The sequence below is a fragment of the Chrysemys picta genome, chromosome 11 (assembly GCF_011386835.1).
Source record: "Chrysemys picta bellii isolate R12L10 chromosome 11, ASM1138683v2, whole genome shotgun sequence".
NCBI classification, from domain to species: domain Eukaryota; kingdom Metazoa; phylum Chordata; order Testudines; family Emydidae; genus Chrysemys; species Chrysemys picta.
The window spans coordinates 74,823,778-74,838,205 of NC_088801.1; the positions used below are offsets into that span (position 1 = coordinate 74,823,778).

The 14,428-nt window shown below is 48.8% G+C and overlaps 1 protein-coding gene across 1 annotated transcript in view; it reads right to left on the reverse strand.

Moving 5' to 3' along the window:
* Nucleotides 1-13,125, reverse strand: part of RAB17 (RAB17, member RAS oncogene family) — a 32,830-nt gene extending 19,705 nt beyond the window's left edge. The window contains exons 1-2 of the mRNA XM_024106565.3: nt 12,867-13,125; nt 12,573-12,708 (exon numbers count right to left, since the gene is read on the reverse strand). Coding sequence (XP_023962333.2) covers nt 12,573-12,584 — 12 coding nt within the window. The 5' untranslated portion in view covers nt 12,585-12,708; nt 12,867-13,125. The remainder of the gene's footprint in view (nt 1-12,572; nt 12,709-12,866) is intronic.
* Between the last annotated feature and the right edge of the window lie 1,303 nt (nt 13,126-14,428).

Here is a 14,428-nt window from a genome sequence, read left to right on the forward strand (position 1 = left end):
GTGTAAACTGGTAGCTCAGGATTGTTGTGAGCGACTACAATGTGGGGATTTGACTCCCATTTGTCCTGTATTTTATTACGCCCCCGGTGTCTATGGTTACGAACTAGTACACGGTCACCAGGCCTGATGAGAGCCCCACTGGACTTGCGATCATAAGTCCTTTTCCTACTCCGGGCTGTGTCTTTAGTTGTATTGAGAGCAACGTCACAGGCTATCTTTAGCCTGTCATGGTGACCTTTGACCCAGTCATCCAAATTGGTCACCTCATCCTCCTCAGGGCCCTCTCTGTCCAGAATATCCAATGGCAACCTGGGATCCCTCCCAAACATGAGATAAAAAGGAGCGTAACCTGTCGACGAATGGACATGGCTGTTATAGGCCAACACCAGCTCAGGAAGATGTTCCTGCCAGGCTCGCTTCTTTTCTGGCGGGAGCGTTCTTAGCATGTCATGCATTGTCCGGTTAAATCTCTCGCACTGAGCATTTCCTTGCGGGTGATAGGGTGTTGTTCGGCTTTTGGCTATGCCATACAATTTACACAATTCAGATATCACCTCTGATTCAAAATTCCTCCCCTGATCCGAGTGTAACCGTGCCGGACAACCATAGTACACAAACCAGTGTTTTATGAGGGCTTCAGCCGTTGTCCGCGCTGTCTGGTTTCTAGTTGGAACTGCAACAGTGAATCGGGTGAACATGTCCGTGAGAACCAGTATGTTCTCATACCCCTCTGAAGATCTCTCTAGCCGTGTGTAATCCATCGCTAGGACCTCCATTGGGGCAGTCACATTAGTACAGGTCAAAGGGGCTCGGTTGGGAGGAAACACATCCTTGGCTAAGGCACACCGTTTGCACTGACGGATCCACACTTGCACGTCGCTACCCATCGTGGGCCAGTAATAGTTTCTCCTCATTACCTCCAGAGTGCTCCTGTCTCCAAAATGCCCCCCATGATCATGCCTGGCTTCATAAACTTGACGGCGGAGTGACACAGGCACCACTAACTGCCACACTTCTTCACCATCTCGGGGATGATATGTTACCCGGAACAGCACTCCACGATGTAATCTAAGTCGTTCCCACTGTCTGGCTAGCTTCTTAGACTGGGGGTATCTGGCCCCAAATCTCCGGTCTGGCCTCGTTTGGCTCATGACTGCCACTAAGACAGGTCCAACATCACCTTCTCGTTGCAGAGTTTGAATCTCCTCCCATGAGTACCCCGAGATTATTGCGCTCTCTCCTCTTACCAGGTTTTGTACTGCATCCTTTACCGTCACTTCGTCCTCGGGCTTTGGATTCTCTAGCCACAAACACGTACGCACAACATCTGCAGGAATGACTAGGAAGTCTTTCTCCAGATCCTCGCCCTCTTCTGACTCCTCCTCCAGAGGCAATCTAGACAGGGTGTCAGCATTGATGTTCTGCCTTCCAGGTTTATACTGTACTTCAAAAGTGAACTCAGCGAGTTGGGCCACCCAGCGGTGTTCAATTGCACCTAAGTTAGCCGTTGCCAGGTATCGGAGTGGATTGTGGTCTGAGATTACCGTGAATTTAGAGTACACTAAATAATCCTTAAATTTTTCAGTGATAGCCCACTTCAAGGCCAACAGTTCTAGTTTAAAAGCACTGTAGTTTTTGTCATTTCTTTCTGACCTCCTCAGCCCTCGGCTCGCATATGCGATCACACGCTCGGCCCCCTCTTGCTTCTGGCTGAGCACCGCACCTAGGCCGTGCAGGCTCCCGTCTGTTGTCACTATAAATGGCAGGCTAAAGTCAGGATATGCAAGCACAGGTGGTGACATCAGCCGATGTCTTAATTTGTCAAAAGCTGTCTGACAGGCATCATCCCACACAAAACATTGATCCCTTCCCTTCCTTTGGGCAGGCTGGCCCACTAGTCCATATAGTGGTGCAGCAATGTGTGCAAACTTTGGAACAAATCGTCTGTAATAGCTCATGAAACCTAGAGCCTGCCGCACTTGCTTGGCATTCTTGGGGACCGGCCAATTTTCCAGCGCCCTGGTCTTCTCTTCATCTACCTGGATTCCATCCTTTGAAATCACATGGCCCAAGAATTTGACTTTTTCACGTAGGAGGCAGCACTTACTTGGCTTCAGCTTCAATCCATGTTCCTTCAATCGTGTGAAAACCAAGTCCAATTTTTCCATATGACTCTCAAAATCCTTGGAAAACACAATAACATCGTCCAGGTATATCAGCAAAGTGTCTAAGATATAGTCTCCTAACACCCCCTCCATTAGTCTCTGGAACGTAGCAGGTGCATTACACAAGCCGAATGGCATACGTGTCCATTCAAACAGCCCAAACGGAGTCGTCACTGCTGTCTTTTCCCGGTCTCGTTCTTCCACTGCAACCTGGAAATAACCAGAAGTTAAATCGAGGGTTGAAAACACTCTTGCACTTCCTAATGCATCCAGTGACTCTTCCACCCGGGGTAGCGGGTAGGCATCCTTGTGCGTTACCTCATTCAGTTTCCTGTAGTCACAGCAAAATCGCACCCCACCATCTTTTTTTATTACAATCACTGCGGGTGATGCCCACGGACTGTGGCTTTCTTTAAGGACACCTTGAGTCACTAGGTCCAGAATGTGTTTTTTTTACCTCCTGGAACACTCGTGGTGAGATCCGCCGGTGTCTCTGTTTTATCGGGACAGCATCTCCAGTGGCTATTTGGTGTGTCACTGTGGTGGTGTAACCAAAGTCCTGCTCATCCCTGGAAAAGACCTCTTGATGTTTCTCCAGTAGCGCCCGCAAACGGCCAACCTGTGTAGGGGTTAGCTGTTGGAGGTCCACTTGGACTGGAATGGGTAGCTCTCCATCAGGTGCCGCTTGCGATGTGGTAACCTGTGTGCCTTTTTTTACTTCTATCACCCGCAGCTCATCCCCATTTTCTTCCAAGGCCACCCCCAATGGGGGCACCACTCCTTCAGGACGGTGTACCTCTGCCACTCTGGTTCGGGGGTACAATTTTATGGCCTTCTTACTTGAGTTTAACAGCCTGACTGGCACTTTTCCTTTGCTGGCATTAGCAAGTACATTTGCAACCAGGAGCCCATTAGGGAGACTGGCCCCAGGTGTTGGCTCGACAAGCACTCTGTATCCGTCAAAGTCGCTTGGCACCCGGCAGCGCCCATCAATAATCTTCTCACTCCAGGGAGGTATAACCACCTTCTGTCTCCCTGCCACCTTAACATAGCCAATTTGTCCCGTTGGACCCGGGAAACGTCCATGTCTCTCCACTTGGGCTAGTACCCGCTTCAGTGTAGCGTCCTTCCTAGGCTGCCCGTGACGGTTCATCTCCAGGGTTCCTTCTCCTACCAACAGTAATTCTTTCAGCTCTCTTATAATATTCATCCCGAGAATTCCCGGTACTCTGTTCTCCATTAAAGTCTTTCCTGAAGCTGTGTCCTTTAGGATAAAAATGCATTTCCCAGGGATTGTTCGACCCATGTACCCTACATCAGCTTCAAGACACCCCACCACAGGGATGGCAAGTCCATTAGCTGCCGTTAGCTGTACAAATCGGGTATTATGCATGGTCAGATCTCTCTCTTTTAAGTAGTTTCGGAAATATGATTCAGAAATAGTGGTGACTTCTGAGCCAGTGTCTATCAAACAGCGGGTTCTCACCCCTGCTATGGTTATATCCACTGTCAAGCAGTCCCCGAAAGCTCGGCCACAGAAGTCGTTGAATACACTAACATCATCAGGGTCCTTTTCCTTGCTGCTGACACACTGCCCTTTTCCTAGGGACAGCCGTAGAAACCCTTCAGTCCCCACTTGGCCTTCTGATGGTTGGCTGCTTGCTCCCGGTGCCTTTTGAATTTCAGGCGCCTGGGACTCCAGTCTCCTTCTCAGTGTACAATCTCGGCTAGTATGTCCTGGCCTTTCGCAAGTATAACAAATGTATCTTCCCAGCTCGTCCTTCAGTGGAGATCTTCGGGATCCTGGGGCCCTTGGATATCTTGGCATATTAGTGGGAGGTTTTCCTTTCATCACCTCAGTCATCACTTTCAGCATCTCCCCCTGCTGGACCGCCAGTTTTTGGACAGCTTCACTCAAGCTTTCCAATGTTAGCTGTGTTTGGGGCAGGGCCTTTTCCCCAGCAGCTGCATTCACAAGGCCGCCACTTCGTGTACGGGGGTTAGTCTTTGCTGTCTCTGCCACAGGAACTTCCTCTTCTTCTGACCACATAATAGCAGCCTGCATGAGTTCATGGAACTTCTTACTGGGCTCTTCCTTAAACCTCCTTTTCATTTCACGGCGGAGGGAATCATCCTGGAGCCCCAGCACTAACTGCTCTTTCAGAACCGTATCTGGGTCTGGAACTCGCTGAGGGTCTCGCCGCTCCACTCTGCTCATTTTCTCCTGGAGGTCATATGCATATGCCCGGATAGTTTCACCGGGCTCCTGCTTTCTCTCAAAGAACTCCTTTAGTCGGGTTCCAATAGGTACCTTGTCCCCATACACTTCTAGGAGGAGTTCAAATATCTTTTCCACATTTTTTTTGTCTGCCACTGCCATGAACTTTACTGTGGCCTTGGCCTGGCCCTTGAGGTGCTCCTCTATGAAGTCCACATGATCTTCTTCAGGTACTCTTAGCACACGCAGAGCCGCCTTCACAGACTTGACCCACTCCTCTACTGTAATGTCTCCTGGTCTAGTCGGGAAGCCACCAAACTCCGTGACCTTCCGCTCCCGTGGGACATAAATAGTAGGGGGTTTCTTAGCTTCTGCTGTCTGTTGCTCTATTACTGCCTTGGCCAGCGATAAGGCTTCTCTCTGTTCAGTTCTAGCTTGCTGTAATGCCTCCGCTTGGTCTGATAATCTGCGCTGAAGTTCAGCAAACTGGGTTCGTAGTTCTTCAATTCCAGCCATGGTAGGGTGCTCAACTAGGCCCGGACCATGCTACTAGAACTTAACCAGAAAACCAATGGGATGGACCCTGTGGATAGGATCCTGTTCGTGATGCCAATTATGTAAGCGGGGGAATGGTCCCGCTATTGTGGGGAAATTTCCTGACTTCTGCACTACCCCGGTGAGGTGGGCAAGCGAAAGGATCTGAGTCCCCGCTCCCACTTCCTTTACCCAGAGGCCTCCCTGCCCTTGAGGGCTCCCCTTCCACTCTCCTGTCTGGCTGAGTCCTCGTAACCCCAACAAGGCTGGGCCCAGGATTCCTGGGGGGCTCGACCCCCAACCCTGCTGTGGTCACCTAGGACAGGGGCTAGGGTGTCCCCACTCCGGGGTACTCTCTTTACACTGGGCACCTCCCTGACCCACTGATTATTCCATACAATTTAAAGCAAATACAAGTTGTTTAATTAACAATTAATCTAAAGAAAAGAACAAGGAAAAATGGGAAAGGTTAAAGGAAAACACATCACCCTGCTCTGTGGCAGGGAACATCACAACCAGTGTCTCTGGAATGTCAGGGCAGGTCACAGTCTGCTTCTTGTAGGTCCCAGGCCTCCTTCTCAGGCCCAGGCCGTGCTGCAGAGACGCTGCGGGTTGGACACTTGCAATGGTGGTGGCCACACACCTCCGGGCTTTGAGTGGTGGGACCCTTCTTCCCAGCGTCAGCCCCCCGTAGGGTTAAGGTCCCCCTCCCGGTCTGGCCTGCAAGGGCCCTTGTCTGGGGGTGTCTTTCTGTGCTGGGCCCTTTGCCCAGGTTCCCCCTTGGCTGGCCCCACTTGCTCACCACACCTGGCTCTGCGGCTGCAGCTCTGCTCCCAGCACAGGATCTGCTCTCCCCGGGCTGCGTCTCTGGCTCTGTGGCTGCAGCTCCACTCCCAGCACAGGATCTGCTCTCCCTGGGCTGCGTCTCTGGCTCTGTGGCTGCTGCTCCGCTCCCAGCACAGGATCTGCTCTCCCTGGGCTGCGTCTCTGGCTCTGGATCTGGCACGGTTCTGCCCTCCAGCTCAGCTTGGGCCCCTGCTCTCTCCTTAGCTCGGCCCCACTCAGTTTGACTCAGGCCATTCCAGTTCACACGGAGGACGGGACCCCCTCTGGCCTCCTGACTGCCTGATTAGCCTGCCCGCCCTGTCAATCAGGCTGATCTGGAGCATTGGCCTCTCCCCATGGTTCCTGGGGACTGTCAGTCTCAGGCTCCTGATTTGCCCTCGACCCTTCCCCTTTTAGTGCTGGGAGCTAGCCAACCAAAACACCCCCACTGAATGTTAGTAAGGGGGCAACAGTCCCCTTACATAGGCAAAATGGCCCTGTTTGTGGACTGTATCTAAGGGCTTATCGACACGGAGCAGTAATGCAGGCTCTGGGGGTATGATTTCTAAAGTGTGCCTTAATTGATCTGTGTAGACCCTGCTGGTGCACACTAAAAGTTCCCTAGTGGGGTTTAACATAGTGCTGTTTGAAACAGTACTTCATTAAAGCACACTAGGGAACAAACGCACTAAACGGTAACCCAGGAGTTTAATAACAAGGATACAAAGGTTAACCTAACATGCACGTCATCTTTTATATACATGATAAAAATGAAAGTACAGTAGAACCTCATAGTTACAAATAACCTCCATTCCGGAGGCGTTTGTAAGTCTGAACAAAACGTTATGTTTGTTCTTTCAAAAGTTTACAACTGAACATTGATTTAATACAGCTTTGAAACTTTATTATGCAGAAGAAAAATGCTGCTTTCTCTTTATTTTTTTGGTAGTTTACGTTTAACACAGTACTGTACTGTATTTGCTTTTTTCTTTTCTCCGCTGCTGCCTGATTGCATACTTCCGGTTGCAAAGGAGGTGTGTGGTTGACTGGTCAGTTCATAATACTGGTGTTTTGTAACTCTGAGGTTCTTTGTAGATCCTATTCGGACAAGAATTTTGGGAAGTACCTGAAAAAATCTTCCCATGACAGTATCAAAGAACGCCTTGGAAAAACCCTGCTTTGAGGACATGTACATGGACCTCAAATTTCTAAAATTAACCCTGAAAACCAGAAGCCCTGAAGATAGATAAACCAAAATCAGGTACTGGGGGGAGTACAGCATGCAAGCCAAAATAACTGAGGAAATGCTTGAATATATTTTTGATGATTAACACTTAATTAGTGGTTTGTTTTCAAAGCACTGAGCGTTCCCTAGGGTGTGTTTAAAAATACATAAAATCCAATTGGGGAGGGAGGGGGAAATGTAATTGCATGTGAAATTATCTTCATGCAGAATCACTCCTGCCTGCATAGTCCAAGTGCACAATCATGCAAGAACACGCACAGCTTCTGTCAGATAACCACATTCTTAAGTCTTCGCAGGATCAGGGCCCGTGATTATAACTGCAGTTACAGGTTTGTTATACTTGGGTCGGCACCTGGGTTTTTGTCTAAATGCCTTGGAATCAAAGCCATTTCTCCCAGCCTACCTGATTAAGAACCCCAGCGTTCGATCCTCAGCTGGGGTAAACTGACATAGCCCTAGTCATCTCAGTGGAGCTACAATTATTTTTGGCAGCTGGGGATCTTGCCCCAACATGTATAACTGACATCAAAACCACTCACACTCACACCTACCTCAAGCAGCAACACATCTAGCAGCACAGATGGTTTCACTATGCAGTAATGTGCCTTGCATAACTCTCTCACAACAAACAGTCAACCTGTGGAACTTGTTGCCATTGAATGTTGTGAAGGCCAAACGCATAATTGGTTTATGAATTAGATAAGTTCATGGAGGATAGGTCCATCAATGGGTATCCTCCAAAATGGTGAGGGATGCAGCCCCATGCTCTGGGTGTCCCTAACCCTCTGACTGCCAGAAGCTGTGGGACGGGATGACGAGGACGGATCACCTGTTCTGTTCATTCCATCTGATGCATCTGGCGGTGGCCACTGTCAGAGACAGGATACTGGGCTAGGTGGATGGCTATTCTTATGGGCCCATTTTTGACCCCAAAATCTCTTCTTCCAGTTAGGCAAAATGTGCCACTGCAGCTAAGGCACCAAGTCAAGAGTATCTGCCTCGGAAGCAGCTTAACTGAGTCTGATTTTTAATCTGGCTCCATTCTATTTTTCTCATTGTCCTATTTATTATAAAATAATAAATGCAAAACTTTTGTTAGTGAGATATTACACTAAACCGCAGAGGCAGGACTAACTTGTCAATAGAGCTGGAAGGAAAATCTTTCCGGAAGGAAAGTAGTTTTTCAAACAATACAGTACATCGGCGGGAAATGTTTATATTGTTTGAAATGTTTTGCCAAAACAAAGGAAAAGTGGATTTATTTTAAATGGAAAAACTTCTGACTTCCAGGCTTTTTCCTTCCTTTCTTTTCTCCTTTCCATTCCCTCTCCCTCTCTGTAGAAAAGAAAAAGGGAATGGAGGCAATGGGGAGAGAGGATTTTTTTTTCCTGATTCAATGAAAAATCATATTTCTGAGAAAATTCTGGGTTTTTTTCTCTTGAAAGTTATCACTGAAAATTTACCTTCCCTCCCCTCCAACCCTGCTTATTAATATTACACACTCAGGCTTGGGTGTGTAATATGGGGTGGGGAGGATGAAAGTGCCTCCGAGGAGGAGTTTATAGGGCTGTCCTTCTATAGAGACGCAAACCATCTCTTGGAGTGGTAGATGAGATCACTTAAGTTAGAGCCACTATTCGAGGTGGCCAGCAGGGGGTATGTAGCCAAGAGGTAAGCGGGGTGGGGGGACGGAAACACAGACAGTCATGAATTTACCCAGAGTCCGGTGGCCTGGTCTCTGTGTGGAACAAGCACCGAAGGGATGAATCTGGTGCCCCATGCACTCTGCCTCTTCCACTCTTGGTCACCCAATTTGGGCAGAGCTGGGTCCTTTGCTAGTGCTAGCACCTTGCACTTCCTGAATTCCCTCACTGTTCCCATCCCCAGGAGGAGGATCCAATGTGGACCTGGTCTCTGGGCCCTCACTTCCCCATTAGTGGTCAGCGTGGGGCAGGGGACAGACTGAACCTAGCGCGATTGTGGACGCAGGCTAGGCAGGTGGCTCCTTGCTTACTGTCACGGAAGAGCTTATTAAATCTATGGGTTGTGCTTGCACACAGCTTTGTCCAGCCGGAGCCAGGCTTGTATTATCATCCCTTGTTCTCACCACCCTGCTATTCTGTTTCTTTCTGTGCTAAATGACTGGGGTTTAAGCTCAGGTGGAGCAGAATTAATAACACCTGGCTCTTACATAGAGCTCTCATCAGTAGATCTCCAAGCACTTTACAAAGGAGTATCATTATCCCCACTTTACAGATGGGGAAACTGAGGCACAGGGGGGACGTGATTTGCCCAGGGTCACCCAACAGCCCAGCGGAATAGAACCCAGCAGCCAAGCTGGCCCAGGTGTCCTGAGTCCCACCACTGGGTTCTGTCCACTAAGCCAATTAAGAGTTGACTAAAGATCAGGGAATAATGCACCCCCCAAAAATGTCTGGCCATTTTCTTATGGAAATTACAGTAGGGGTTAAGCTTACTAGCACGAGGTAATGTGCTGAATATTTTAAAGACCCCCTTCTAGGAGAGAGATGGGGGATGTAAATACTACTGTTCACGTTCCAAGGCATGAGAGACGGCTCCTGCCTCCTGGTTTTCTGTAGGTATTTCTCATCCTTTGTTTTACCTGAATTGCAGAAGTATTCCCCTCCCCCTCTCACTCTCCCTCCCCCATCCTTTCCCCCGCACTCTGTCAGGAGCACTTCTAAAGAGCGGGAGAACCAAACACCAGCCCACCTGACAGCCAAGCAGGGAAACTCTGACAATACTCTGGTTCCAGTGTGACAACGCATCTGAGAGGAAAACACTAAACAACAAAGCTACCCCTGCTACCTCTCATTATTTAAGCTACACCGAGGCCATGTCCACATTAGAAAGCTTGCACCGGTCTGACTAAAATCAATCTGGTTACCTCACAGGAAACCCAAATTTCAATGCGTTTGAACTCATTTAAATATGGAGATATACTTATCTCATAGAACTGGAAGGGACCTTGAAAGGTCTTCGAGTCCAGCCCCCTACCTTCACTAGCAGGACCAAGTACTGATTTTTGCCACAGATCCCTAAGTGGCCCCCTCAAGAATTGAACTCACAACCCTGGGTTTAGCAGGCCAATGCTCAAGCCCCATGCAGAATGATTTTCACTATACTAGCTGCACTAATGCAGCAAGTTTTCTAATACAGACAAACGCCTGAAAGGAAAGAGGGGTTAGATGCCAGGAGAAACTACAGAGCTGCCTCAGGCTTTATAGAAAGTCTCTGCAACTGGTGAGCTCACTAATTTAGGGAGAAGGGTAGGGAAGAGTGGCAGTGTTGGGGGAACTGTCCCTGAACCAGCAAGCCCCCCAAGCAGAAGAAAAGGGGCTGCCCGGTGATTGCTGAGATGAGACGCGTGGACAGATCCCATAAGGAAGCAAGCCGAGACCATGGCCGGACTGAAGCCAGGCTGAGCAGGCTCAGAGATGAGGGAGAAAAGGTGGTCCGCTGATGACCCCGTCGTCCACTGCACAATCCTTTGTGTTAACAATAGTGACTTGGATTTTTTTCTGACACTCGCCTGCAGCTTTGACTCAGCTAAACCCTTAGCCCTGAGGCTGCTGTCATTTGATTCCTGTTAGAGAAATCCGCCTGCCTGCACACTGAAGTTAAGAGGATTAATTCATCGGTTTGCAGGCTTAAGGCTAGAAGAGACTCTTAGATCCTATCACAGGCCATTAAACCTCACCCACTTACCACTGTACAGAACCCAGTGACTTGGGCTGGACCAACCCCACACTACTCTTTCTGGGTGCAGGGTGTTTGCTTGTCTTAAATTCGCTCACCATTGAGCTGATCATTCAATTGCTGAAGGAACAGACTATTCAAGCCTCCAAGCAGGGATGTGGCAGCTTAAACAGTCTGAACAAGTGTTTTACGGCTTTTGCTGAAAGCCTGTGAGAAATGGAGTGGTCGGCTACCCTGGAATCCAATGTGGTGAGTGGTGGTTTCAACCACTTCACAGTAGTGATGTGAGGGGGTTGCGGGGAGGGGAAGGTTTTTACTGCTGAGGTGGTAATGATAAAAGAGAATTTGATTTTTATCTACTCGGAGAGTTGGCTCTTTTGTCTTTAAAGAACACCAGTCAAAATGGGCTCTTGTGATGACACGGTCTCTGCACGGTTTCTTTAAGATGCCGTTTCATTTAAAAGCCCCTTTGTACCTAGGGCCAAGCCTTTGAAAATAAGAGCCTAAAGTTAAACTCCTAAAGTCTGTCTTTAGGCACCTGCCTGACTTTTGAAAGCGCTGAGCACCCAGCTGCTCCCATGTTTGCTCCGCACTGTAGACATCCAGGCCCCTGCATTTAGCTGCCTCAGTATAGGCGTGGGAGGCTAATTTTAGGTGCCTATTTTTGAACATTTTAGCTGAGGTGGTTTAGGTCATCTTTAGGGTTCAGCGAGAGTTTAAAATGAACTGGCAGGGAGGTGCCTAACTCTCCTGGACTTTCCCTGGGAGTCAGGCACCTATCTGCCATTGGTGCCTTTGGAAATCTTCCTCCTTAAACTACAGGGACAGACGTCTCATAGGAAGTGCTGAAGCTGATGCTGAGTATACGCAAATGGTCATTGCTAACGCTTACTTTTACCTAAAGATCAGCTTGGGATCTGAGGGTCTAAATGGGAAGGGGACATTTCAAGGCTTAAAGACATTCCTGGATGGTATTGTACCAATGTAAGGCCTGATCCATTCTCATCAAAGCCACTGGAAGTAGGACTGGCCCCTGATTCTTGAAAGAAAATGTCTAACCCAAATGACAGAGTCCTGTGGCACCTTATAGACTAACAGAAGTATTGGAGCATAAGCTTTCATGGGTGAATACGCATGCATCTGATGAAGTGGGTATTCACCCACGAAAGCTCATGCTCCAATACTTCTGTTAGTCTATCAGGTGCCACAGGACTCTTTGTCGCTTTTTACAGATCCAGACTAACACGGCTCCCCCTCTGATACTTAACCCAAATGAGTTATAGAAATAGTCTCACTTTATTGCGGGATTATCTTGGGAGTCCTGAGGTCTGAGTCTCATCTGTGATGGACCCCTGCATTCTGATAAAACCTTCCCCATCATTCTTTGAAGCCCTGCTGGGAGGGGCAAGGCCTCCCGCCCCCCTCCCCATCCTGGACACCCAAACTCTCTCAACTCTGGGAAGCTGAAAGGAGGAAGCTGCCTTTCTCCACGGTAAACCCAGCTCCTGGTCAAGCAGCGCTCTGGGGCTCAATGAAGTTCTTTGCTTCTTTCAACCCTAGGGTCCTTGAGACAGGGCCCGGGTCTCCTCTGTGCAGTGCTCTGCACTCAACTCACGCTAGGCAATGAATAATCCAAAAGAGCTTTCCCCTGAAATTAACCAAAGATACACCGCCATCTCAGTCAAGTGCAGTGACGGCCCATTACACACACCTTGACCTGCAGTGCCCACATTGCTAACATACCCAAAGGTGCTTTAAAAATGAAATGTGTGCAAGTACATCACCTTCTCAGCCTGCTGCAGGTTTGGTTTCCCCATCCCCCCACCTTCTGCTCTTGCAAGGTATTGATAGAGGAAGAGCTCACCTTTTTAAACATTGCTTTTCTTCTAGGGGGCTGGGGGGCCGTCTTCAATCCATTGAACGTTTGAAACAATGCTGGCTGGGAAGCAGCGGTAGCAGCACGGTTGGGCAAGTGCTCAAGCAAGTTAAATCCAGGCAAACTAGAAAGTAAAAAGCACACCTCTTGAAACTCCCCGCTGAGAGCCAGGTACTTTCACAAGCACATCAACACACAAACACAACAGTGCTTGGTAAAGTTTAAGGTCCACTGATTCAGCAGCTAGTTGATTTGCCTTTAAGAATGCAGAGCTATAAAAACCTGTAATCAAGGTGAGTTGTGATTTGAGTGGAGCTGGCCTCTGTTCCGAAGGGCGGGGCCCTGCGCACGCCTGTGAAATGCTGAGGAGAGTGATTCTGCTGGCCTGGGTTCCCTTCCTTTCTACAGTTTCATAATCCTATTCCTTTCTGACTTTCTGCTAGGTCCTGCAAGCCTTGTGTCCGCCCCTTGATTTCTTGTTTCCATTGTGATTCGCGATCATGTAACATCCTGCTTATACAAAAGAATGACTCACTAGTTTGAGGGCAGCAGCCCTGGGAATTCAGGAAGTTGTTAATATTCCTAAAAATCTCCATGCCTGATCTTTGGACTTGCTGAGCTGTGCTCAGTGCAAGGTGGGGGAGGGGGAAGTGTTCCATTCTCAGCTTCAGAAATGATGGAACAGGCCCCTTAGGGAGCACGAACAAGGTCAGCTCCCAGACTGCTGCACTGGGCAGCAGAGTATGGGGAGAAGGTGACCAGCCCTCTGTGGAGAAAGAAGTGGTTCGGGACTATTTAGAAAAACTGGACGTGCACAAGTCCATGGGGCCGGATGCGCTGCATCCGAGGGTGCTAAAGGAGTTGGCGGATGAGATTGCAGAGCCATTAGCCATTATTTTTGAAAACTCATGGCGATCGGGGGAGGTGCCGGATGACTGGAAAAAGGCTAATGTAGTGCCCATCTTTAAAAAAGGGAAGGAGGAGGATCCGGGGAACTACAGGCCAGTCAGCCTCACCTCAGTCCCTGGAAAAATCATGGAGCAGGTCCTCAAGGAATCAATTATGAAACACTTAGAGGAGAGGAAAGTGATCAGGAACAGTCAGCATGGATTCACCAAGGGGAAGTCGTGCCTGACTAACCTAATTGCCTTCTATGACGAGATAACTGGCTCTGTGGATGAGGGGAAAGCAGTGGATTTGTTATTCCTTGACTTTAGCAAAGCTTTTGATACGGTCTCCCACAGTATTCTTGCCGCCAAGTTAAAGAAGTATGGGCTGGATGAATGGACGGTAAGGTGGATAGAAAGCTGGCTAGATCGTCGGGCTCAACAGGTAGTGATCAATGGCTCCATGTCTAGTTGGCAGCCGGTTTCAAGCGGAGTGCCCCAAGGGTCGGTCCTGGGGCCGGTTTTGTTTAATATCTTTATTAATGATCTGGAGGATGGTGTGGACTGCACTCTCAGCAAGTTTGCAGATGACACTAAACTAGGAGGCGTGGTAGATACACTAGAGGGTAGGGATCGGATACAGAGGGACCTAGACAAATTAGAGGATTGGGCCAAAAAAACCTGATGAGATTCAACAAGGACAAGTGCACTTAGGACGGAAGAATCCCATGCACTGCTACAGACTAGGGACCGAATGGCTAGGTAGCAGTTCTGCAGAAAAGGACCTAGGGGTCACAGTGGACAAGAAGCAGGATATGAGTCAACAGTGTGCTCTTGTTGCCAAGAAGGCTAACGGCATTTTGGGCTGTATAAGTAGGGGCATTGCCAGCAGATCGAGGAACATGATCGTTCCCCTTTATTCGACATTGGTGAGGCCTCATCTGGAATACTGTGTCC